Consider the following 25,789-nt stretch of genomic DNA (forward strand, 5'->3'; position numbering starts at 1 on the left):
AAGAATTCAAGCTTAGACATAAACCCATAGTCCAAAGAGAGAACAGAAAGTTCACTCCTGTCCATTCTGAAAACACTAGCGATGTCTACAGTTTGGATAATGTTCCCGGTCCTCGCATGAAGTGGCTGTCAGGAGATTGTCATGGGTGGTCAGTAATAATGATGTTTCCCTTGTCATGATCACCTAGCACTGCCAGATTTAGCAAATAAAAATATATCCAGTTAAATATGAATGTCAGATTAACAAAAAAATAATTTTTTAGTGTAAATATGTCCTGTGCAATATTTGGGCATACTTACCCTGGAAAAGTATTCATTGTCTATCTGAAATTCAAGTTTAACTGAACCTATGTTTTATCTGGCAATCCCATGATCAGCAAATATAAAGCATTCTTTAACCAGAAGCAATACAGCCAAGGCCTTGGCTTGTGAGTCCAGTTTCTCAAGTACTTTAAAAAGTGTCTTTCCTTTGATCCTCCCAGTTTCCTCTGTGGCTCAGTAGTTATGCAACTTGCCCAAATCAGAGAGCGACAAGAGGATGGCGGAGCTGGGACCCCGGCACTGTGTTTCAGCTCTCCACCCACTTGCTGTCCCAGTGGAGACACACAGCTGTGAAGGGGAGGCCAGACAGGAGAACACACTGCAAGCAAAGGCTTCTTGGTCCCAGAGTAGACTCAAGGAGTAAGGCTATTAGGTAAATCCACTGAGTTTGTGAATGCTGAGTTAAAAGATTTCTGAAACATCCTACTATGAACATCTCAACATCCCCAGGGTATGATTTACTGTTTCAGTCCTTATACCCTCCTTAGAATCTCCTGCATTGGTTGGAATCTGGATGAACAGTTGGGACGACAGAAATCTAGTGTTTCCTCCAGCCAAGCTTATCATTTTTCGGTTGGAACACCCCAGCTTTCCTTTGGAGAACCTCCCTGCTTGGTCCATGAGGCTTGAGGGGAGATGATTTTTTACCCTGGCCCCAGAATTGACCTGTCAGAATGCTGTGCCCTCCTGTAGAGAGAAGCAGAGAAATGAACCAAGCCTAAAAAGGATGCCCCAGACATTTGTTGTAACTCCTGGGAAGTAACGATGCTCTTCCTCCATCGTAGCTAGGGTGATAGAAAGACTGGATGAAAGCAACACAGAAAGAAAGCAGAGCTGAGAGATGGAGAGGTCCTTGCTCGTGTTCTTTAAGTACCTGGATCCAGTCATGCTGAAGCTAGTATAACCCATAAACTTCTCAGTAATGTAAGCCAAAGAATTCCCTCTTTTTGCATAAGCAATTTGATGTATGTTTCTGTCATTTGTGACCAAAAGAGTTCAGATTAAAAAACAGTAATTAATAAACCAGTTAACATCATCATTCTTTATATCAATTTTCAGGCAAAGTCAAAAATATCTGGTAATCCTGTTTGCTGTCATTTCTAAATGTTTCCAAAATCCAACCACAACTCACCAGTCTGGTGTAAGCCACCGTTGTCTCTCACCTGCGATAGTCTTCTAATTCATCTACCTGCTTCTCCTACAGTCTATTAGGGAGAAGAAGGTTATTAAAACTCAAGTCAGATCATGTTACTTCTCTGTTCAAAACCCTCCAACGCACCTCATTTCACTTAGTAAAACTCTTGACACTGGTCTAGAGATCCTACTGATCTGGTTCCACTCTGCTGCTCTGACCTGATCCTCAACACTCCATTGCCATCACACAAGGCTCCTGGTTGTTCCTTCAAGGCCTCAGGGCCTTTGCACAAGCTGCTGCCTCACTTTAATTGCTCTTCCGCCTGCCCCAGATAGCTTCATTGATCACTCCCTCACTTTCTTTATGTCTTTGTTCAAATGTCACCTTTTCCATGAAGCCTGCCTTACTTTCTTTTTTCATAATCCTTACCACTTTCTATCATACTTTCAGCTTCCTTGTTCTTTATGTTTATTTATTGTCTGTCTCCACCGACTAGAATGTGAGCTACCCAGCAGCAGGGCTCTTTGCCTGTGTTACTCCTGGATGTATCCTCAGCACCTGGAACACTGCATGGCACATTGTAGGGGCTCAATGCTGCGAAATTGTGAGTTGGGATGACACAGACCCAGGAGGAAGGAAACAGGTCTGAAAAATAGGAGGGTCAGAAAGACCAGACAAAACTCGAGCTCAGGGGAAAGTCCAGAGACTCTTCCTCCATCAGACCCCAGGTTCAAGGCGGCATCTGGGCTCAGCCCACCCTCTGCGGTCCTGGTTCTACCTTTGCAAAGACCCTAGGTCCCATCTTAGCAGACAACTAAGGGCGCCTGGCGGTGAGGAAACGTGATTATACACGTAGGACTGCATAGTAGGGGAAGCGCCCTCCTCTTAATCTGAGTTAATTTAGGACTGCTCTCATTATCTTTAATCTGATCAAACAAGGACCAGCTTCTCAGACCTGGAGCTGTTGCTGATGAATTTTTCATAACTCTGTAGAGACATTTGTTCCACTGCTGTTAATAATAAACCACAAAGCATAGGACTGAAAATGTATTTCCATTTCACCACCTTTCTCTCCAGGCTTCACTTTCCCTCCCCCCAGCCCACCCTTCTCAAGGTCTTGCCCATCTATCATTATTATTATTATTATTATTATTATTAATTATTATTATATGGCTTGTGTTTGTTAAGGTGTTAAAGAACCTCCTCCACCTTAGGGGACCAATAAATTCATGTCACGCTTTCAAATCCTATTTGAGGAGTGGTGATCATAAGTTAGAGAGTTTTATTCAATTTGGCAAATGAGACTGTCTCATTTTTCTATAATGAGGAGATGAGGCAGGAAGAAGATGCAAAGGAATCCAGTTCAGAGAAAGAAAAAAGTTCTGTTCCATCACCTTGCCTTCAAAAGGGCCTGAGGCACTCTCTACACCAACCATGTTGGGCTTTGTTTGATCCATCAAAAGCTTCAGCCGTCTCCTACCTCTAGACTTTTGCACATACTGTTCCTCTGCCGGGAACAGTCTTTCCTCAATTCTAGTTAACCCCATTGTCCTTCAGGTCTTAGCTTTAACATCACACCACTAGATCGATGAGTCAATATATTCCACGTCCCGGTATCTAGAACAGTGCCTTATACACTACACATATTTACGCATCCTAAGCCCCACATGGGCAAGACTTGGTTCCAGTCACCTTTGTATGTCTCATGCATTTAACACAAAGTGGAATGAATGAATGGATGAGTGAAGGAGTGAATAACTTTTGAAGTTAATCAAACAGGCTCCCTTTCAGAGTAGACATTGGAAATGGCTGAAGGTTTATCCCAACACCAAAGCTCTGAGTCTTCCCTTTGAGTTTCCTCTCAGACACTGTGCCCAGAGCACTGTCATGATCATCTTCAAATGGCCACACAGCTTGTTCTTCAAGAGTGGACTTGCCTATTTATGTTTCAAATGGAGGAACGTCATCAGGAAACAGTCAAGCCAAGTCAAGACGGTAGCCTTCCATCTTGAAGGCCACCATTCGGCATCAAGGAAAAAGAAAGAGATTCGTTTTCTTGTAAAATGACTGTGAAGACAATTTTCAAGAACCGGCAGAGCCGGGGCAAGGCAGATGCCTTCCACTATGTCTGCTTTGAGAAGTACATCTCTCTTTTGTGTATAAATATTTTGACTTGTTGTTATCTGACTAAGGAACTACTGGTGTGATAATAGGAATCTCGTTGCTGAACACAAAGTACTTGTATTTAACAGAAATATGTATTTGAAATATTTGGGGAGGAAATGCTCTGACAGTTTAGGAATTGCTTCAAAACAACCCAGGGAGGATGGAGGTGGGGGAGATGACTGGCCATAATTTGACAGTTGCTGAAATTCTGTGATGAGTACATAAGGGTCCATTATGCTATTCTCCCTACTTTCGCATAGGTTTGAAGTGTATGTGTGTCTGTATGTGTGTAAGATTGTTTGGACTGAGTCACATCTCTTACTTTGCCCTCATTGGAGACTGAGAATACCACCCAATAAGCAAAGATCATAAAATCAACAAGTAAGTGGTTCTTCTCCAGACTAAACAATACAACCTCAATTTAGGTGAGGTTCTTGATCAGATAATAATAAGCCAATGTCTGCTTTTACTTGTAGTCTTGGTTTCTGGGTTCTGCTGGAAAATGGAAGTCCCTGACAAAATGAGACTTACATCCAATCCACTGGCGAAGCTGACATCAGTGGATGTGGCATATGTTCTCTAGTTCACCGTGGCCCTTATGTCTCCTCCCAAGTATCCAGCCTCTACCCTGTTTTTCTTCTGTGGGTTTCCTGCCTGGTCCCAGAAAACAACTGACTGTGTGATCCCTGGAAATCAGACACTGTAACGTTCACATCCCTTTTTGATGTCATTTCAGAAAAATTTCATCTGAAATTAGGCTTCCTTGTCATTGACATGATTCTAACTCTGTATTTATTACAACTGAAAGTATGTATTTTTAAAAGCCAAGCCTGCCTCGAGTTTCTTAGCTCAATAAAAGTTGATTCACAGATTTAGTAACGTGACTTCACAATTTTCTTATTAAGTCACAGATTTATTGGGACCATTAACCTCTCACAGTTGTCATTCCTGAAGACGCAAAGCCACAAACGACTCTTGTAAACTCTGAGAAGGTTATTAATGGGTATACTCTTTCTAAAGGACCATTTGGCCATAAATGAGAAAAAGCCTTATAAGCATGCACTAATTCTACTTCTAGGTACATTTCTTAAGGGAACAAATAAGAATGCTTTACAAAATTTCATTTCAAAAGGAGTTACTAAGGCTGTTTTTATGAGAGCGAAAAAAAAAAAAAAACAGAAATAATCTAACTCAACCAAAGTGGGTTGTTTAATTCAATTATGGTATATCTTTATGCTGGAGTGTTACCAGCCATTTCAAATGCTATAAAAAATGGTTCTGGCAGGGAAAGACATCTATGTCTTAAGTCAACTTTCAAGAGGAAAAGAGGAGACTACAAAATAAATAAAATGTAGTTGTCCTTAAAAGTCATATGAAAGTACATGTGTGCATGCAGAAAAGCCTAGAAGACTCTGTAACAAGATGTTAACAATGTTGATCTGTGGGTGGTCGGATTATATGTGTGTTCATTTTTCTTTTTGATCAAATGCATATTCTCTTTTTCTATAGTGAATATGCTTTGCTTTAATGGCTATAAATGTCTTTTAAATGACTGTTTTATGTAATGAGTTCCATTTCTGAAGTCAGTGCAAACGATTCACGACCTGGCATATGTAACCTGAATAGCCAACCAAGCACCTGCAAGAGCTCCAGGGAAATGTCACACCGACCACTACGAACAACCACAAAGGTACAGAAGGAACTTCCAACTTTAGAGTTCCGAACTGCACACCAGCCTGAACCTGGGGATGTTTCTTTAGTTTTTAGTAGAAGCAACAAAACTGTTTCCTCTCAAAATGCCCCCATCCTCTTAGCCAAGTGAATGTTCACAGTAGCACTATTCACAATCTCCACAAGGTGCAAACAACTCAAATGTCCCCGGATGGATGGATAAATGAAACAGGGATAGGTGTGCAATGGAATATTATTCAGCCACAAAAAGGAAAGAAGTCCTGACACCTGCCACAATGTGGATGGACCTTGAAGACATTATGTTAAGTGAAAAAAGCCACACATAAAAGGCCACATACTGTATGATTTCATCTACATGAAATATCCAGAGTAAGAAAAACCACAGCAACAAAAAATAGATTAATGGTTGCCCAGGGATGGAGGGCAAGGAAATTGAGATTGACTGCTAACAGGTACAAGGTTTAGGTTTCCTGGTTTTGTTTTGGTGGGTTTTTTTTTTTTTTTGCATGTGTGGTGATGAAAGTGTTCTAAAATTAGACAAAGAACATGGTCGCACAACATTGAGTATATATTAAAAACCATTCAATGTATATAAAAGAGTTTAAGCAGTGAATTTAATGTTATGTGACTTTTACCTCAATTTTTAAAAACCTAAAAAAAGAAAAGCTGGGGTGGCTATATTAATATCAGAGAAAATAGTTTTTGGAGTAAGAAAAATTACCAGGGATAAATAGTAACTTTACACAATGATAAAGGGTGAAGTCACCAAGAAAACAACCATCCCAAATGCATATACACTCCACAAAACAGCTCAAAATACACGAAAGAAAAAACTGAGAGAACTACAAGGAGAAATGGACAAATCCACAATTATAATAGGAGATATCAACACTCCTCTCTGTGTAATCAATGAAACTTGAGAGAAAATCAACAAGGATACAGAAGACTTAATACCATCAACCAACTGGATCTAACTGGCATTTATACAACACTGCACTCATCACCAGCAGGATTCACATTCTTTTCAAGTGCACCTGTTACATTCACCAAGAGAGAATATAGTCTAAGTCATAAAATAAACCTTAAACATTTTTAAAGAATTAAAATCACGTAAAATGTGTTCACTGACCATAACTGAATTAAACTAGAAGTCAATAACAGAAAGATAACAAGAAAATATCCACAATACTTACAGATTAAACAGTACACTTTTAAAGAATATATGCATCAAAAAGGAATCCTGAAAAGAAAATTTTAAGTACTGCAAACTAAAGGGAAGTGAAAATATAACATATCCAAATTTGTAGGATGCAATTAAAGTGGTCCTTCAAGGGAAATGTAGAGGAAAAAATACTTATATTAGAAAAGGAGAAATCTAAGCATCCATGCAAGAAAATAGAAAAAAGAGGAGCAAAATAAACCCAGAGCAAGCTGGAGAAGGGAAATAATAAGAACAACAACAAGGTCCTGCTGTAGAGCACAGGTAACTAAGTTCAATGCCTTGTAATAGCCTATAATGAAAAAGAATACAAAAAGGAATATATTTATGTATAACTGAATCATTATCCTGTACACCAGAAACTAATACAACACTGTAAGTCAACTATACTTCAATAAAAAAAGAACAAATATCAGTAAAATTGAAAGCAGAAAAACAATAGAGAAAATAAATGAAGCTAAAAATTGGTTCTTTGAAAATGTGACTAAAATTGATAGGGCTCTAGCCAGACTAACAAAACATAAAAGAGAAAAAGTATACATCACCAACATTAAGAATAAAAGAGAGGACATCACTACAGATCCCACAGACACTAAAAGGATAAAAAGGGAATATTATGAGCAATCCTCCACAGGTAAATTCAACAATTTCGATAAAATGTACCAATTCCTTGAAAGCCACAAGCTACCAAAAGTCACCCAAGAATAAATTAAAGAAACTGAACTTGTAGTTTAAAACCTTCCACAAGAAATAGCATAAATAAATAAAATAAACAAATCTCCGGTCCAGATAGATTCACTGGCGAATTCTAGCTGCATTTAATGCACTTAAAGATGAAATAACACCAATTCTGTACAATCTCTTTCAGAAAACAAAAGTGGAGGAAACAGTTTCCCAACTCATTTTATGGGGCTACTATTACCCTGTTACTGAAACTAAACAAAGATGGTACAAAAAAAAAAAAAGAAAAGAAAAGAAAGCACAGACAATATCCCTCATGACACAGAGACAAAAATCCTCGAACAAAATACTAATGAATCAAATCCAGCAACATATTAAAAGAATAGAATAGCACCATATTAAAAGAACAATATGCTTTTGGGGGTCAATCGCAAAGCACTGTTTCTCTCAGAGAAGCATAAAAATATAAAAAGTGACACCAAACCTTGCCCTGCCTCCCACCTAATAAAAACAAAGTCCCTGGATGCCCCACTTGATGGGCTGTTTTTTCACGCCCGTCTACTCGCCTCACTGCCACCCAACCCTGCCCAAGCGCCATCCCAGTGCCTTTGTGGATGGGCACAAACAGACACATCCATGTCTACTGCTGGTTGGTGTGATACTCTCTCTGGGTAGGAGTGGTCCACAGCCCAAGGGAAATTCATCATCACCAGCGAGCCCAGAATCCGGAATGCTGTAAAAATGGAACTCACACTGGACAAAGCAGGGAGACGGTGACTGCAAAAGTTGGGCTGGAGACTTGTCAGGAATCTGTGGACGGGACTATCTCTTGTCGCTACCTGGTAGATTCCAGATCTAGATGCAAATTCTTCTTGAGACTATTTTCCCAGTCAAAGGAATGACTGGCCTTATTCTCCTTCTCCTCCAGATAAACCAAAGGACAGAAGTCATCAAAGAACAGATCCAAGTCAACAGAAGGAGGGTAATTCTCACCTTTGTAACTCACCCAAATCAAAAGGGTGACTTGTGAAAGGACTTGAATAGACACTTCTCCAAAGAGGACATACAAATGGCCAATCAGCACGTGAAAAGATGCCTAACATCATTAGTCATTAGGGAAATGTGAATCAAAACCACAATGAGATAACATTTCATACCCACTAGGATGGCTATTTAAAAAAAAAAAACAGAAAATAGTAGGCATTGCCAAGGATGTAGAGAAATTGGAACCCTTGTGCATTGCTGGTGGAACTATACAATGGTGCAGCCACTGTGAAAAACAGAATAATGGTCTCTCAAAAAATTAAACGTAGAATTACTGTATGACCCAGCAATTCCACTCCTAGATTTATATCCCCAAAGAATTCAAAGCAGGGAATCAAACAGACACTTGTACAATGATGTTCATAGAAGCATTATTCACAATAGCCAAAAGATGAAAACAACTCAAGTGTCTATCCAAACATACAATGGAATATTATTCAGCCATAAAAATATCTGCTACAACATGGATGAACCTTAGAAACATGCTATGTGAAAGAAGCCAGACACAAAAGGCACAGAGTGTATGGCTTGACTTACATGAGATGCCTAAATAGTCAAATTCACAGAGACAGAAAACAGAATAGAGATTACTGTGTGGCTGGGGGCAGAGGGAGTTACTGTTTAATGGGTACAGAATTTCTATTTGAGGATGGTGCAGAAGTTCTGCAGATAAATGGTGATCATGGTTACACAACACTGTGAATGTATTTAATGCCACTGAATTGTACACTTACAAACAGTTGAAATGATTAATTTCAGGTTATATATATTTTACCACAACAAAAAGTGAATTTTTAAAAGGTTGCCTTGTGAAGTAGTGCGCGCCCCAAGTCACCAAGCCAAAGCTGAACGCTGGGCAGGAGGTGGTCCTCCACAACCTCTCAGGGGTCTCTGACCTTGGGAGAATACAATTCTCAAACACCTGGATATCACAGATTCTGACTTTTCTCTTTACCACACAAGCGTAAGACAAGTTTGGGAGTTGTAAGGCCAACCCATAACTGGCATTTTGTTATCCAACTTACAGTTATGATGAGCACACGGTTTACAAGACCAAAGCCTGCCAGGCACTGATGGGAAGTGAGTCATCTGTGAGCGAACTCAAAGATGCAGACCTGGGATCAGAATCCTGTTCACTTATGTCACCTGCAGCCCAGCAGGTGTGCCATTATCCCACAGAAGGCTTCTTGCAGGCCCATTAACACTGACTCGATAAATGAACTGGCACCTCCCCAGAAGGCTAAAAGACCCTATCCACCACTCAGGGCTGAAACACCCTAACCTCCCCATGACATTCTGCAGAGCATACGATCTCGTGGAAACCACCACAGCTAATGATTATTAAGCATTCGCTACATGCTGGGCACTTTGCTCAGCTTTTTAATGCATGATTCCATTTAATCACCATAACAATCCCGGGTAAAATTGTCCCAACTTCTAAGCAAGGAAACTGAGGCTTAGAAAGGGGAGCTCATTTGCCCAAGGCTACTCAGCTAATAAATCCTGAACTCAGACTGGAATCCAAACCTGTCTTACTGCAGAGCCCAAGCCCTCCCTACTTGGCTACACTGCTCTGAGCACCCACCCATATTTGCAGGGACTCAATTATGTTGCTATTTCTGAGTTTTCATCTCACTTTTCTCTTGATCCAGGGAAATCAAAGGCATCTATCTTTGGAATGCATCCATGTTTTAATCAATGGCTGCCTAGTAACTCCAGGGGGCCCAGGCTTTCAGTCTTTATCAAGAACAAGATTTCCATTATGGCAAAACACAGAAATCTCCTCAATGCTCAAAAGCAGTGCTGACCAGTGGAAATGTACAGTGAACAGCCTGTGTCATTTAAAATGTTCTAAAAGCCTCAGGAGGAAAATAAGATACAGGTGACACTAATTTTAACATAGTTTCTTTAACCCAGTACATCTAAAACAGTATCATTTCAACATGTTGTCAATATAAAAAAAAATCAATGAGATATTTTGCGTTCTGTTCTTCACACTAAGAGTTCGGGATCTGGTGTGTATTTTACACTAATAGCACATTTCAATTAGAATTCACCACATTTCAACTGGTCAGCAGCCAATGCGGCAAGTGGCTGGCACCCTGGACCTCACAGATTTGAAATATCTCCCTCTCTTCTTCTCATCCTTCCTTGTCTCTGTGGATGCCCAATTTTGGCTCCAACAGCTCTCTATTTCTCTTAGTCACTGTCATCTGGAATGGTCACCAGTGAGAGCATCTGGGTGACAGAGTGTTCCATCATTACGGTTCTCATGAACCCTAAAGCTTCACCTCTGACCACATCGCCTTTATCAGCTCCGCTTCCTCCTTCGTCTGCACTGGCTCTCATCTTTGCTTTCTTTTCTTCCAGGCTATGCCACCTTTGGGGAATTCACGGAGGAGCTGTAAACCTCTTCCCGTATCTGTGGCTGCCTGAATTTGCCGTCTGGGTCAGATCAGTGGCTCTAAACCTCAGTCAACCGGCTTGTAAAACAGGAACAACTACAGTCACAGTCACTTCCCAGTGGAGAGACGTTCCAAGGGTCACAGAAACCCTGCCAGAGACACTCATTCTACACTCTGGCTTTTATTTCCCACTTTTGCCCCTTTTCCCTTCCCCGACTCCTCAGCTTCTCCATCCTCCCTCCCAGCTGCCATGTCCCCCTCGTCTTCCCCAGCTTCTCAACACCTTCCAATGCCCAGCTCCAGAGGAGCAAGGAGGAAGGCCAGGTCCCACCAGGTGGAGCCCGGTGGGTGGGAGCCCAGAAAACAACTCACCCTCTGGGAGAGGAGGAAGACTCCCCAGTTTTCTTCCCCTGGGAGGAAAGATAGCCAGCTCCCTAGTAGAATGCACCCCAAAAACCCAGAGAGGGGACTGAACCCTCCAGAAATAACTTTTGCCACTGACTCTGAAATTTGAGACCACACCCCACCCACGATGCTCTCTCTGTGGGAACAAGACAGAGGAGGCGACTAGGTCTTCACAGGCTGGCCTCACTGTACGGAAAACCAAGTTCCCCTCTTGTCTCTGCAGGTTCCCAGCTCCTTCCCAACTAGAAACAGGAAAGATGAGATTCTGGCCTGAGACCACTGCCTCCTTAACCCCCAGCTCTCGGTCATCAGAACACAGGCCACCGAAAACTAAAACAAAATATAAATCCAGACTGAGGCTGTGGAAAAACAGACCCTTTCCCACACTGCTGGTGAAAGCTAATTTGGCAAAATCTATCAAAAGTCCTGAAACTTTTCATATCCTTAGATCCAGCAATTCCACTTCCAGGAATTGAAAACAAGGATTATTGCGAGCCATAAGGATGTCTACTACGGTGTTATTTATAATAATGGAAAATGACAAACAGATGCATCTGACAATTAAATTAAATAAGTTAAATAAATTATGGTCTATCCACATAACACTATGCATCATTACAAATAATATTGAATAAGATGAAAAGATGTTCCTGACAGGGAGGAAGGTAATAACTCAGTGGTGGAGTGTGTGCTTAGCACACACGAGGTCCTGGGTTCAATCCCCAGAACCTCCATCAATTAAAAAAAAAAAAAAAGATGTCCTGACATAATTAAGTGACCTTCGTATCTCCAGCCTTCCACACGTCTCCAGGCTCACATACCCAACTGTCTACTTCAAAAATGTAAACATCGAAACAGGACCTAGTTGTCAGGCCCAATCTGTCCCACCCCTGGTCTCCACACTTCAAATACAGGTACCACCATTCACTAAGTTCTTAGGCCAAACACCTAAGAGTAATCCTCAGGTCTTCATTTTCTTTCCCTCCCCACATCCGATTCATGAGCACCTCCCATGCACTTGACCTTCTGAATCCAGCCACTCACTCCACCTCTCCAACCATCACTCTAGTCAAAGGCATAGTCATTCCAGGCTTTGACTCCCACATTGACCTCCCGAACTGTCTCCCTGCTCCCATTCTTACCCACCACAGTCTACGTTCCCTGCAGCAATCACCTAAAGGATCTTTTAAATAAATCAGCCACCCACCCCGTTCACAATTAGAACAACATCCAAGTATCTTAGCCATGGCCTCTCTGACCAGGGACCCGTGTCTGTCTCCCACTCAGTCCCTCATCCCTTCCCTACCCACTCTGCTCCAGCCACAGGGTTTTCCTCACTGTTTCAGTAACAGGTGGAACAGATTCCTACCCAAGAACTTTGTGTCTGCTGTTCCCTCTGCCTGGACCATCCTCCAGATATTTCATGGCTTGCTCCCTCAGGTCAGTAAAATCTCCTCAAAGGGGCCTTGGCTGATCATCCCATGGCCCTCCCTCTCTCTCCCATGCTCTTTTGGTTTTATGGGGGGTTTATGCACAGCCGTGGTACACCGCTGCGCCAGACTGTTCAATGGCCCCCAGTGAACCACATCTGCTGGAATCCACCCTCTTGGATGCTAACTCCCACATGGACTATGGGCTCATGCACGTAATTTGCTCTGGTCAGTGGGACATTAGCAAAAGCTAAGGAAACAGAGGCTTAGGAGGGGCTATGAACTGGAGCCCACCTTCTTGGAACATTGCTGCTGCCGCCATGGGAGAAATGTGAGCTGTCCTGCTGGAGAGGCCATGCAGAAGAGCACTGAGGTGCCCCTGCCAACTGCTAGCCAATTACCAGCCATATGAGTAAGGCCATCTTGGACCATCCAGCCTCAGTAGAGTTGCCAGATGACCACAGCCACATGAGTAGCCCCGGCAAGATCAGCAGAACTGGCCAGCTGAGGCCAGCTTTAATTGCAGACTTATGAACAAATATATGATGGTTGTTTTAAGCCACTGAGTTTGGGGGCGGCTAGTTCTACAGCAAGAGATAACTGTTAACAATAGCTTATCATTAGCTGTGGCAGAGGCTTCCAGCTATTCAGCCACCTGGGCCCACTGCCCCATCTCACTGGCAGTGCTGTGACGAAATTCCAGCCGATGGAACACAGCAGATGAGGGTAACTTCGGGGAGGAGGCGTCAAAGAGGTTTGGTCTTTCTGGAAGCAAACAAGGACAATGTCGCAGAATGGAAGGGGCCTGGAGCATGAGACAAAGGCCCACCAACAAGATCATTCATCTGGGACTGTCTTGCGAGCAAGAAAAAGATTTCTACTATACGGGAGCCATCACACTTCGGGAATCTGTTTGTTATAGCCTCACCTAGTTAATACATAACCAAGATTCTTATCCACCTGTTTATCGTCTGTCTGCTCCCACCCTCGCTCTTGCCCTCTTGGAACCCTGGGGCCGTGTAAGAAGCCCAGGCTATCCCACTGGAGAGAAAGGCTCGGCTGTCTCAGCTGCCAGCCTGTCTGCCAGTCAATGCAGCCACATGGGTGAGCCCAGGCCAGATCAGCAGAAGAATAGCCCAGCCAATCCCAACCCCCAGAATCATGGCAAATAATAAGTTACCATCTCAAGTCCAAAGTTTCCCAAACATAATTAAGCCTAGGTGTGGTTTGTTACCCCATAATCAATCATTGAGATGGCACATCTAAAGAACAAATCACTGACGTGCGCAGGCCATGATGCCCTTGCTGTAGAAGGAGATTCTTTACTTATCCCCCTGCCCCAACCCCATCCCTGATACCTCCCTCCCCTTGTAATTTAACCAAAACAGAACCCAACTCTGTGCCACCTGCACTTGGCCAGTGCCCACCTTGGCTAGTGTCACTTCCTCACCTTTCAGATGGTCTCTGTGCCTCCAGGTTCTTTCCCATCCCATCCACTCTACAGACCAGCAAACTGCAGCCCACGGGCCAAATCTGACCCACCACCTGTTTTTGTAAGGCCCAAAACCTAAGAATACTTTTTACATTTTTCAATGTCAAAAAAAAATTAGAAGGAAAATAATATTTCGTGACATGTGAAAATTACATTGAATTCAAATTTCAGGGTCCATAAATGAAGTTGCATTAGAAAACGTTTATTTATGGATTGTCCGTGGCTGCTGGATGCTACAACAGCCGGGCGGAGCAGCTGTGATGGAAACCACATGGCCCATGAAGCCTAAACTATTTACTATCTGTCCCTTTACAGAAAAAGTTTGCTGGCCCCTGCTGCAGGATGCCATCAGACTAACCTTTAAACATCATTTTTTATTTTTTAAAAATTTTTTGTTGCAGTTTATTTTTTAATTAATGTTTTAATCAGTTTGGGGGCAGTAATTAGGTTTATTTATTTATTTTTAATGGAGATACTGGGGATTGAACCCAGGGCTTTGTGCTTGCTAAGCATGCCCTCTACCACTGAGCTACATACTTCTCCACTTAAACATCTTTTTTTATTGTATTCACTCCACAACCTTTGAAGATTTCTATCTCCTCCCTCAAAGGGATGCAGCTTTGTCGGTCTGACTTCCTGGTCCTTAGTTAGACCCCAGCAGTTTGTAACCTAAATTTGCATTCTATAACACGCTGTCAGGTTCTCTCCCTTCTGGGCCAATTGGTCTGTAAGCTGCCCTGAGAATCTGGTTTGTTGTTCTTGACCAGAGCTCTGTTTACCTGCTGCAATCTCCACCCTCCCCATCCTTCACTCCCCTCAGGGCCCCCAGCTCCCCAACCAAGAATGCTTTCCTAACTGCTTTGCCATATATTTCCCTGGGTATATTCTATGGAACATCAAGCCCAAGAGATTTTTCCTCTGGAAAAAGGAAACATTGCAGATGCTACCCTCTCTTGGAGTCACAATGTACATATATGGCATATTAAAGGCTCTGAGAAGTCCTACAGTCAAGATGCCTATTTCTTTTCCTTAACTCAACCCTTCCCAAGTGGGTTAACCATGGAATTTATTCCGTCTACAGAATACTTGTTGACCATCAGCATCTAGTACAGTGCCTGGATTTCAGCACTTGTTGAAAGAATGAATACTGCTAACACCCCACAGAACTAGAGTTCCACAGAACAGACTTTAGGAAACATTGCTCAAGCTCCTCCTTCTCTGCCTCCAGTCTGAGCTGTTCCCTTCCATGGCACCCTCTCCACACCGTGTGATGCTAATCGTCCCCATCAAAGAGCTATCATTTATTCAGCACCTGCAGGCTCTGTGCTACCCACAGTGCCAGACCCTTAAAAATGTCATCTCTTTTCATCCTCACAATCCCCTCTGAGGTAGGTCACGTTCTTCTTTCATTGCCCTTCTGCCAAAAATGAAACCATGGGTCAGGTTTGAATCATGAGGCTAAGATAAAGTAGAAAAGCCAGACTGTAAAACTACATTGGTCTAACTCCACAGCTCATGACCTTTCGTCTCTGTCAAAGTACCTCCTGATAACATACTGCAGCCCACATTGCTGGCTGTCCACCCAGTATCCCTTCATGCCTTCTTCCATGCCAGCAGAACCCTGATTTTGTATGCAGGGGCAACAGGTCAAACCAGACAAAGGATCATGACCATCTAAACCAATCACAATGGTGTTCCCACACCCACCTCGCCCGGCAGCTTGGACGAGCCATCTGACCCAGTTCTGACCAAGAAAACATAATGAAACATCATCTGGAGGGTAGGGAGGAGGAAGTGTCCTGGGGAAACCAAACAATATTCACCCTTTATTCCTCCCCACTCACCTGGTCCTCCTCCTCCCTGCCTTGAACCCGGGTGGAATGGCTAGAGCTTCAGGAGCCATTTTGCAACCATTAGGAAGAGGCCATGAGAGCAGCCCTGATATTATTACCTTGCTGAGCCAACTCAAGCAGCTACATACCTCCGGACGTCTTGCTACTTGAGAAAAAGAAATTATTTGCTTAACCACAGCTGGTTGGATTTTCTATTTCATGCAGCTGAACACATTCCTAATGGGCCCACATGCCGTCTCCCATATTACTTGCTATTTGGACTTTCTCATCATTTCACGTATACTAAGCTATTAGCCTTGTCTCTCTAACCATGAAGTGCGTTTCTTGGAGGCTAGGTCCATGTCATACATTTTTGTTTCTACAGGGGTATGGGCATGTTACTAAATTCTGCTTATGATCAAGGTTTTCAGGAATGGTCTGTTCAATTGACTACTTTCCTCACTGCTTGTGAGCAGAGAGTTGTCACCATCAAATCGCTGAAATATGGCATCCATCTCCTATTAGATTAGCCCTTCTCAGAGTGTCAGTATGAAAACATGCATCAGGGACATCTGGACTGTTTACTAAACACAGATTCCTAAACCCCCTCCAATCTCACCTGAATTAGCATCTCTGGGGTTAGAGGCTGAAAATATGCATCTTTAGTAAGCTCCTCCAGGTGATTTTGATACACAAAATTTGACAAATTTCTGGGATTAAAAAAAAAAAACAACTGTGGCTCCAAAGCCTGCGTGAGGTTTGGCAGGACATGGTTGGACCCCAAGGGACCAGCCCCTCTTTAGTGGCCCCACCCTAGCCCTAGAGACGGGGGGAGGGGAGCCTAAGTTGGCGTAATTGCTCCAGACCCTTCCCCAGGCAATATGGATACAGTGGTCCACAAGCCCCATCTAATAGATGCATTCCCAACAACTGTCACCTCCCACCGTACCAATGCCTCCATCCACCAGTTTCAAAAGAAAACCACTATGCAGCAAAGTAGCAATGGAACCAGTGGCCCACTGCGGCAATCACCGTGGTCCAGGGAGCTCCCAGAGGATGAAGCATGGTGGAAAGAGGAAACGAAAACTGAAGAAATTCACATAGTAATACACAAAGTAGCATTTGGGGTTCCTGACTTAGAGGAACAGAAGAGGCCTCCAGTGGCCCTTTGGGGTTATTTATTTATTTTCAGCATGCAATTCTGACCAGAATCTTCTCTGGGGCACGGCTCAGACAGAGACGGAAAGCTGGGCCAGAGCATCCCACACTTTTTCTTCCATCAGCAGAGTCCGAGCCTAGACTGCTCTCCAAAGCTCCGAGAAAGAAAAGACCTGTGCCTCCCAACAGAATTCCCACTCCTCTGCTACCCCTTGATGCTTATTTCATTTCTGAAGATCATTTTCCCAGATGACAGGGGCACACAGATGCATTCTAGGGGAGCAAATAGCATATTCAACACACTCACATTAACTCCACTTTCAAACTGATGACCTTCCTGCCTGCTGACATCCAGTCAAACTGAAAACCACGGAGAAAAAAAGGAAAACCTGAACGTGAATCAGAGAGAGGCGCTCCTTCAGACTAGAACAGGGCACAAGGGCTAAAAGATTCCGAAGGGACTGATGAGTCCAGGCCTTGGGAACACATGGGCTGGAAACTGAGTGGCCCCCCCAGCACCGCACATGCCCGCTCCAGCCCAGGGAGAATCACTTTTCTCTGCTCACAGCCCCACGGCCACCACCCTGAGTGAATGCCAGCTGATGGGAGTTCCCAAATTTAATCAAGCCATGTGTACAACCAGTTTGAGGGAGGGATGTGAGTCGAACCTTTCAGATGTTTCAAGCAACGTGGATGCCCAATGATTACGTGGATGCCAGGCATTTTCTAAGCTCCTGAAACCCTTCCTCCTTTGACCAGATGGCCTTCGGAAGAAATAATTTCTGCCATCTTCCTTCAGAGTAACTTTGCATCCATCCCACCCCCCCACTCAATACACATACAAAATTGCTTCAAACTCCCCCTCAAGTTCTGTTGGAGAGCATGTTACAACACGCCAAAGATAACTCCTCCTCCCGACCCCTTTTTTTCCACAGTCCCACCAAGATTCCAGAGTATTTTCCCACACCACCTGTGTGTGCTTCTCTACGCTTTTTTTTTTCTTTTACATGTTTTAGGCCTGCAACAGCTCCCTGCATCAAATTGATTTGATTGGAAATGGGTAGCTCAATGAGGAATTTTTTTTCTATGTATCTTGCCTCCTGAAATGTGTATCACTGAAAACAAACAAACAAACAAACCAAATCCAAGGAGCAAAAGCGGTACTGGGAAGGAGGCCAAGAGAAGATCTTGGTCTATATTTATAGGCAGCTCCGTTCTGCCAGCAAAAACCACCTTTTGACCACCTGCAGAATGCGCAAGGTCACGTGGCTTCTCTGCAGCGCCTTAATGTCTTACCCAGCACACAAGCCCCCGTGGCATATAAACAAATCCACAAGCAGAAAAAAGAGAAAACTCACTCCTCAGAGAGGAAGCAAATGATAACAGCCGCAAGAATAATAATAATACAGAATAACAATTACTACTACTACTACACCACCCAGCCAAGCGCAGACCACGGCAGTACAGTAGAGACATCCAGTGCAGGCTGTGCAAGATAAATCACAGAAGACCACATCTTGCCCACCTGGCTACCCGCCCACTCCCCTCACCGCGCCCACCCCCAACAAACAGAATCAAGGGAAAGGGGATGGTGGGGGAGAAAGGGGAGGGAAGGAAGGATTGCTTTTTTTCCATAGGCAACACCTACCTCCAGCGTCCGGATTTCTTTTTGTGTGAGGTCGTTGGAGGTAGCACATTTGGTCCTAAGCCCTTCCAGGTTGGAGATGCTCAGGTCTATCATGTTTTGGACCAACTCGCACTGCTGTAAGGCTTTTTGCAAACTCAGAGGTTGCTGCTCCTCGCTTTTCGTCATGTTTTCCTCATCCATCGCTTGCTCTGCAAGCCCCCTTCCCCTCCTCCTCCTCCCAGAGAGAAAAAAGGGGGGTGTCGGGGGAGTGGAGGTAGTCTGCCCCCTACGCCTCTCCAACCACTGCGACTTCTCAACAATGTCTCATGAAGAAGAAACCCAACATCTCACACAGGGCTGAGGGGGTGGGGGTGGGAGGAGGGGACAAGAGCCAAAATTTATTATTTTATTTTGGGGTATCAAGCAGACTCCATTAGAACGTCTCCTCTCTCTGAGTCTCTGATCCCTGAAAAGGAGAGATGCTGTTTCTCAGAAGCAAGCCAGGTGATGTGATGCTGTCTGTACACTTAGGGAGGAGGAGGAGGAAAAAGAGGAGGAAGAGGGGGAGGGAGAGGAGGAGGAGAAGGAAAATAGCGCTCACTCTTTACACACCGGCTCCGTGAAGGACAAAATTATATATTTTTGGCTGGCTGGCTTTTATGTCAAAAAAAATCTGGTTTGCCCCCCTCCCAGTTGCAGTGACACGGCATTGTCCACCGTTTGGGGTGCTTTAGCGCGTTCTCAAGATGCTGTCTGCATTGCTCCCGCGGCTGCGGCGGCGACTGCGGCTGGCTGCTGTCTCGTCCTCGCGCTGCTGCTGCTGCTGCTGCCGCCGCCGGGCTCCGGGGGTGACGGCTGCTGCATTCGCTCCTGCCTCGCTCCACACCGACATCTTGCCTGTCAATCAAAGGGGGAGGGGGGAGCGGGGGAGCGCCGGCGAGGGATGGAGAGCGAGCGAGGGACCTGCCGGGGAGCGGGTTGGTGGAGAGGCGCCGTGCGCGCATCCGCCCCCGCCGGGCCCCGGCCCCGGCGCGCCAGGGACCCGCCGGAGGAGGCGGAGGAGGAGCGCGCAGGCTCGCGCACCTGGCCGGGGAAAGGGACGGCTCCGGGCGGGGGCAGGGGGTGCGGGGGGCGGGATTTCTAGGGGATGCGGAGCTCGCGTGGCAAAGTGAAATTACTACCGGGCGTGCGTGCGAGCGAGCGATCGGCGGGCGGGGCGCGGGGGAAGCGCGCGCGGCGGGCCGAGGCTGCTCCGGGGGACGGTGGAGACGGCAGGGAGGGTGCTAGGGCGCGGAGGCTGGGCGACGGGGCGGGGAGAGGGATTTGGTGGCAGGGTGGGGGTGTGAGCCACTACTACCGCACCGCTCTCGCGAGACGAGGCCGGAACGCAGCTCAGCAGGTGCGCTCGAGCTGGGAGCAGGTGTGCGCCCAACTTTAAACCCCGTGGTGCGTGCTAGAGAAACGTCACCGTGAACTCGGGCACGTCCTCTCTCTGGCTTTCTGGCTGGATTTGTGTGTGTGTGTTTGTGTGTGTGCTCGCGCGCGCCTCTCTTTTTGTTTGTCCTCTCGATACGGGGTGGGGGGGAGCAGGGGGATAAAACAAACCCAAGGATCTCCCGTGAGCTGTACGAAGCTGCCTCCCAGAACTGATCCCTGGCCTGCAATTACCCTAACGGGTGGCTTCCCATTTGGAGAGTGAAAGGGGCTTTGCCTTAATCTGATTGTTACCGTGTCCTGTATGTCCTGCATGATCTGATCCCAGGCTGCCTAACTTATCTTGTATCAGCAAACTGTGGTCCCAGAGTTAAGATTGGATTTTGCGTTTTTAAATGGTTGGGTAAAAAAAAATCAAAAGAATATTTTGTGATGTGAAAATTAAAAGAAATTCTAATTTCAGTGCCCACAAATAAAGTTCTATTGGAACACTGCCACCCATTTATTTATTGTGTGTGTGTACCTTTGCCTTATAACAGCAGAATTTAGTTGCAACAGACATTGTAGGATTTAAAACATCTAAAATATTTACCCTCTGTCCCTTCACAGAAAAGTTTGCTAACCCCTGGTTAAACAGCCAGCCACAGTCTGCCTCAAAGTTCTTTGAAATCTATGTCCCCTCTGCCTAGATCACATTTCCCCCTCATCCTCTCCTAGTTGGTTCCTTGTCACTTAGTGCCAATTCAAATGTCATCTCACAGAGATTTCATCTCCCTGACCATCTTAACTAATAGGACTCCCAACACACATTGCCCAAAGGATGTATTTAGGATAATTAACAAAAAGGCACCTTTTTCTCTAGGTAAACAGAGCTCCATTCCAGTGACTGGGCTGATGGGCCAGAGCAGACTCAGAACTCACGGTACAATATGTGTTCCTTAAAGGAAGCCATTTAAGAAATAGAATGACAACTGGTGATGGGAAACTTTTCTTAGACTGTGGGCCATGGGGTTTTATGGCTCATAAAGAGCTGAATCAGCATTTTCAAAATCTCTCTGGGTTGATGAGGTGCTCAAGTGAGTTCTCTATGCTCTCAATCTCTTTTGAACTATGAAGTTTATGGACTCCAATCCTCTGGTAAAATTCTCTTTTCAGAGCTGTACACCCACTCCGGCCTCTGGAACAAGCCCGGGCTTGGAGCACCTCTCACCCTCAGGTCTCTGCAGGCGGAGGTGGTGGGTGGGGAGCTGAGTCTGCAGCAAGGGACACAGGACACACTGAGGTATGGGGGAGGAAAGGAGGCGAGGCCTGAGGGGAAAAAATTCTCTTTTCATCTGTCTTCTCTGTCATCTGCTTTGTTTTTCTTAAACATATTAATCTTGATTATCGTAAAGCCCCTTTCTAATTCCAATGCCTTGGTCACCTGCAGGGTCTGTTTCTATTGATTTTTTTCTTTGTTTTCAGTGATTTGGTCCTGTCCTTTGGCAGGCCTTGTAATTGTTGTTGACTGTTGTCTGTGCATGAAGAAAATATCTAGAGTCATCAGGTGATGTTCTCTGGAAAGGGTTTACCCTTTCTCTGCAAAACAGATGGCATGACTGACCACCTTAATCCAATCAGAGGCTGAGCTGGATGGAGGCTGGGCTGCAGTTCTGATAAAACACCATTTCACTTTAGCCCTCACCTCTAATGCCTTGCCTTTCAGGATTTCCAACTGAGAAGTTTAGGTGTTCACCAAGGCCCCTCCACCCTGGTACTGAGCTCTAATCCTTGTCCCCATAACATGGCAAGACTGCTGAAAACTCTGCTCTGCTTTTCAGGAACTTTTTGCTTAGCTTCTTACCCTCTTGACCTGCACTGTTTCAGAATTTGCCAAATGTATTAAGGGGGTAAACTGCCATCTATTGAGCTCACTTTTCTGTCCTCCACACCTTCTCCCTGGGATATTAACCTTTTAAATCCCCAGTATCGTTTCTCCAACCCTATGAGACTGCCAAAAGTTCTGTGGTTTCTCTGTCCTGCAGAAGCAGCTCCCTGCCTAGGAAAAGTCTAGATTCCATGTGCCCAAATTTGCAAATGCTCCCAGGAAAAAAGTGGCTGCAGAATGTTAGCTCACCTCAGTACAGTTCCTCTCTCTCCAGAATCTTGGCCCCTTTTGTCCTCGTGGCTTCAGCAGCAGTGTGAATGCTTTTAAGCAAACGGTGATGATGATGGTGATGGTGATGGTTTGATCTGGCTTTTCTAGTTGTTTTCAGAGGAGATGGAAGTTTAAATAATGAAAGCAGCCAGAGGTCATCAAATGGCAGGGCTGTAAGCAGCACACAGTACATTCAGTTTTCTCCCAATTGATTGCTTTAGTGGATACTTGTTATGCTTTGCATCCACCCAAACTCCTTTGATTATTACCCTTCCTATGTTGGAAAATGCCCCATATTATGAGTCCTACCTCCCCATAAGAGAAACCAAAGCACTTTCCCAGAACCTTTCTTTCAACCAGGCTTCATGTGATCTAGGCTCTGTCATGGAGCACATCACATGAGATTTCTACTGGGAACTGAGCAACAGAGGAAGACTCTATGTGATAGTGTGCATGGCAGTCAATGCACCTGTGTAAGCTTCGCCGTAACTCATTAGATCCCACAGCTTCTAGTTTCAACTAGAAGAACAGTCCCAAATTCAGATATCAGAGGTCCAGTCTAGTCCAACCAAAACTTCATTCTCACATGCAGTTTAACACTTCTCCCCCGCCCCTCCTGGTCTGACCTACAGATGGCTCAGGAATCTGCAGTGGAGACTGGGGCTGGTGCATCCTTTCCCTCCGTCTCTCCAGCTCCCCTTGCTGGAGTACAGGACCAGAGGAGCCAGTGCGAAAGGGATCCTCAGATGGAACAGGGGCAGTTCTCGCCTGAGTGTCAGATCCATCCCCCTGCCCGGGTGTCCTGGTGGGACTCTTCGTGCTGCCTCTTTGACATGGGGTGCACTGGGGGATCTTCTGAGACCTCCGTGGGGAGCACATGGGGACTCAGAACATGTGCTGGGTGACCTCTCACACACCCCTTTTCCATTCATGCCCTGGGAAGTACCCTACATTCTTTCTGGAGGGCCCTTTGTCTGGCAGGCTGCCCTCTCCAGTGAGTTTTTCAGAATGACTCAAGTCTAAGCATATACGCTCTGGCCCAGGGGAGACAGGATGCACCTTTGCCTCTCTCCTCACTCCGGGCAGCCTTCAGCCCACAGCGAGATGCCAGCCACTCCCTCTTGGTGTTTCCAGTCTCCTGAGTGATTCTTCTTTGAACTCTCCCCTCTTGGCTTGGGGGTTGGGAGGGGAGAAGAAAACCCCTAAAAAGACCTGTCAGAGAAACCTTCTCTGGATAAAATCTTTACCTTGTCTTATATCAGCTGGAGGCTGATGGTTACTGATGGTCAGAGGACCAGTCTGGCCACCTCTGAACAGAAGGAGGTAGAGTCGTTACCCACTGCCCTCACCTTCGATGCTTTAGCTGTGGTGCTGGGTCAACAGGAAAAGTCTCATTCCACACCCTGTTGTATTAGTGATGAGCTGCCCCCAGTATTTTCTAAGTCGCGTTTGAATAGGGACACAAATTGGGAAATGGCAGATTCAAAGGTAGAGGGGTGGTCGATGACCCCGGGACCAAAAAAAAAAAAACCAACCACTGCCATGTCCTTAAAGGGGCTCAACAGACAGTTTTCCCAGGGCATGGCTTTTTTTCTTTTTTTTCCCTTTTTCCTACTGACTTCTTCAAGGGGGTTGGAAATCTCAGAACACCAGCTCCCGGTTCACAAGCAAATCTTCCGTAGCTGGGAGAGGATTATTATTGCTCTGTTCTAGCTCACTGATCCCCAAAACACAAATGGCTTTTAAAAAAAAAAATACCTCTGATGAGTGAAGGCAGAAAGTTCTTGTCTTTAACCTTGTGAATTGTCTCCAACATCAGAAAACTGGACTTGTTCTAGAATTCTTCTCCTTTTGGCCTTTTGCCTCTTTGTCTCTTAATTTTCCAGTGTGAGCAAAACAACCAGATCACTCTCCTGATGGCGAGATAATTTGAGCTCATGGTAATGGACAATTTAGTCCAGTGATTTATGCTGGCCTTACAAATTAAGCACTCAACGATGCACTGTGGATTCTCAGACACAGCACCCTCAGGATGGAAAAGGATGCATAGTGTGGCGCTCTCCAGATACTGAGAGACGCACAGCCAAGGAGTATTAAAAACTGCAGTGGCACCGTCAACCACGCTCGCTTATTACTTTTTACACCATCTTGTCTCTGAGGTTCTGCATTAGCCCAAATGGTGTCTTTGTGTGAATCAGAAAAAGGCACCTGCTCTGCAAGGGTACCCACAACTTGTGGGGCAGAGCCCGGTCAGGATTTCAGACTTGCCCCCCAACAATCTGGGCACCCTGTGAAGGAAATCGTATGTAAAGGATAGCATCCATCCGAGGCGGCCCTGATCAAGCTCCCGATTCTTTTGCTTTGTTTTTATTAGTGTGAAATATACATAAACTTTATCACTCGTGACGCTGAGTACATTCACAATACTGTGCAACCATCACCACTATTCTGTATGTTTTCATCACCCCAAAAGGAAATCCCATACACACTTAGCGGTCACTCCCCAGTCCCCTCTTCTCCAGCCTCCAGCAACCACGGATCTGCTGTCTGTTTCTATGGATTTACCTATTCTGGATATTCCACATAAGTGGAATCATACAATATGTGGCCTTTTATGTCTGGCTTCTTTCCCTTTTCAGGATCCTTTCAAGGTTCATCACGTTGTAACACGTGTCAGGACTTCATCATTTTGACGGCTGCATAGTATTCCATTGTGTGGATATACTACTTTTCATTGATACATTCATTTGTTGGTGATATCTGGGTTTTTTCCCACCTTTTGGCTATTGTGAATAGTGCTTCTATGAACATCTGTGTACAAGTTTTTGTTCGAATACCTGTTTTCTATTCTTTGGGTATATAGCCAGGAGTGGAGTCACCACATATGCTAATTCTATGTTTAAATTTTTGAGAAGCTGTCACTGTTCTCCATAGTGGTTGCACCATTTTATACTCCCATCAGCAATGTGTAAGGGCTCTAACTTTTCCACATCCTCCCCTCCTGCCTCTCCTTGCATCAATATTATTTCAGTACTGAAAAAAAAAATGGCAATAGTATATTTAGGAAAGTACTGACATTCATTTCTTGAGTGTCTGCAATGTACTGGGACAATGCTACCTGCATGGGATTTAAACATGAATAAAAGACAGTGTATTCTTCAGTTTTCTTTTAGTTGCAAGGGACAAAAACCCAACACAAACCCGTTTAGACAAAAAAAAGTGACTCACATAATGAGGAAGTTGGAGGATGGAATCTCACTCTGGCCCAGTGCCATCCTTTTCTCTCCCCATCTCTCAGCTCTGCCTTCTTCTGTGTTGGCTTCATTTTTAGGTGGCTCTTCCCTAGGATGTGACAAAGATGGGCAAGGAGAGCTTATCAACTCTGTGAGAAATAGAATCCCTTTCTGCTTAGTTCCAACAAAGTTCTAGCTCATTCCAACTTAGTTCCAACTAAGGTAAGTTGCAGGCTTGATTGTGCTCTAGCCTGGTTTAGGTCACCTACTCCTGAGCCAGTCACACTGGCCAAGGGGATGGAATGTGCAGAGAGCCAGGCCTGGGATGGGGGCTACCCTGGAGCCTGGGAAGTGGCATCAACTCTACCCAAACCATGAG

General features: G+C 44.9%; 1 protein-coding gene across 2 annotated transcripts in view; it reads right to left on the reverse strand.

The window, feature by feature from the left end:
- KSR2 (kinase suppressor of ras 2) overlaps positions 1–25,789 on the reverse strand; it is a 393,165-nt gene that overhangs the window by 347,121 nt on the left and 20,255 nt on the right. The window contains exons 3-5 of one of the 2 annotated variants that reach the window (XM_064481173.1): positions 25,406–25,519; positions 22,157–22,348; positions 18,628–19,503 (exon numbers count right to left, since the gene is read on the reverse strand). In XM_064481173.1, coding sequence (XP_064337243.1) covers positions 18,628–18,807 — 180 coding nt within the window. In that variant the 5' untranslated portion in view covers positions 18,808–19,503; positions 22,157–22,348; positions 25,406–25,519. Of the gene's footprint in view, positions 1–18,627; positions 19,678–22,156; positions 22,349–25,405; positions 25,520–25,789 lie in introns of those variants that run through there. The other variant, XM_064481174.1, reaches the window with a different exon arrangement.

The sequence above is a fragment of the Camelus dromedarius genome, chromosome 31 (genome assembly GCF_036321535.1).
Source record: "Camelus dromedarius isolate mCamDro1 chromosome 31, mCamDro1.pat, whole genome shotgun sequence".
Taxonomy (NCBI): domain Eukaryota; kingdom Metazoa; phylum Chordata; class Mammalia; order Artiodactyla; family Camelidae; genus Camelus; species Camelus dromedarius.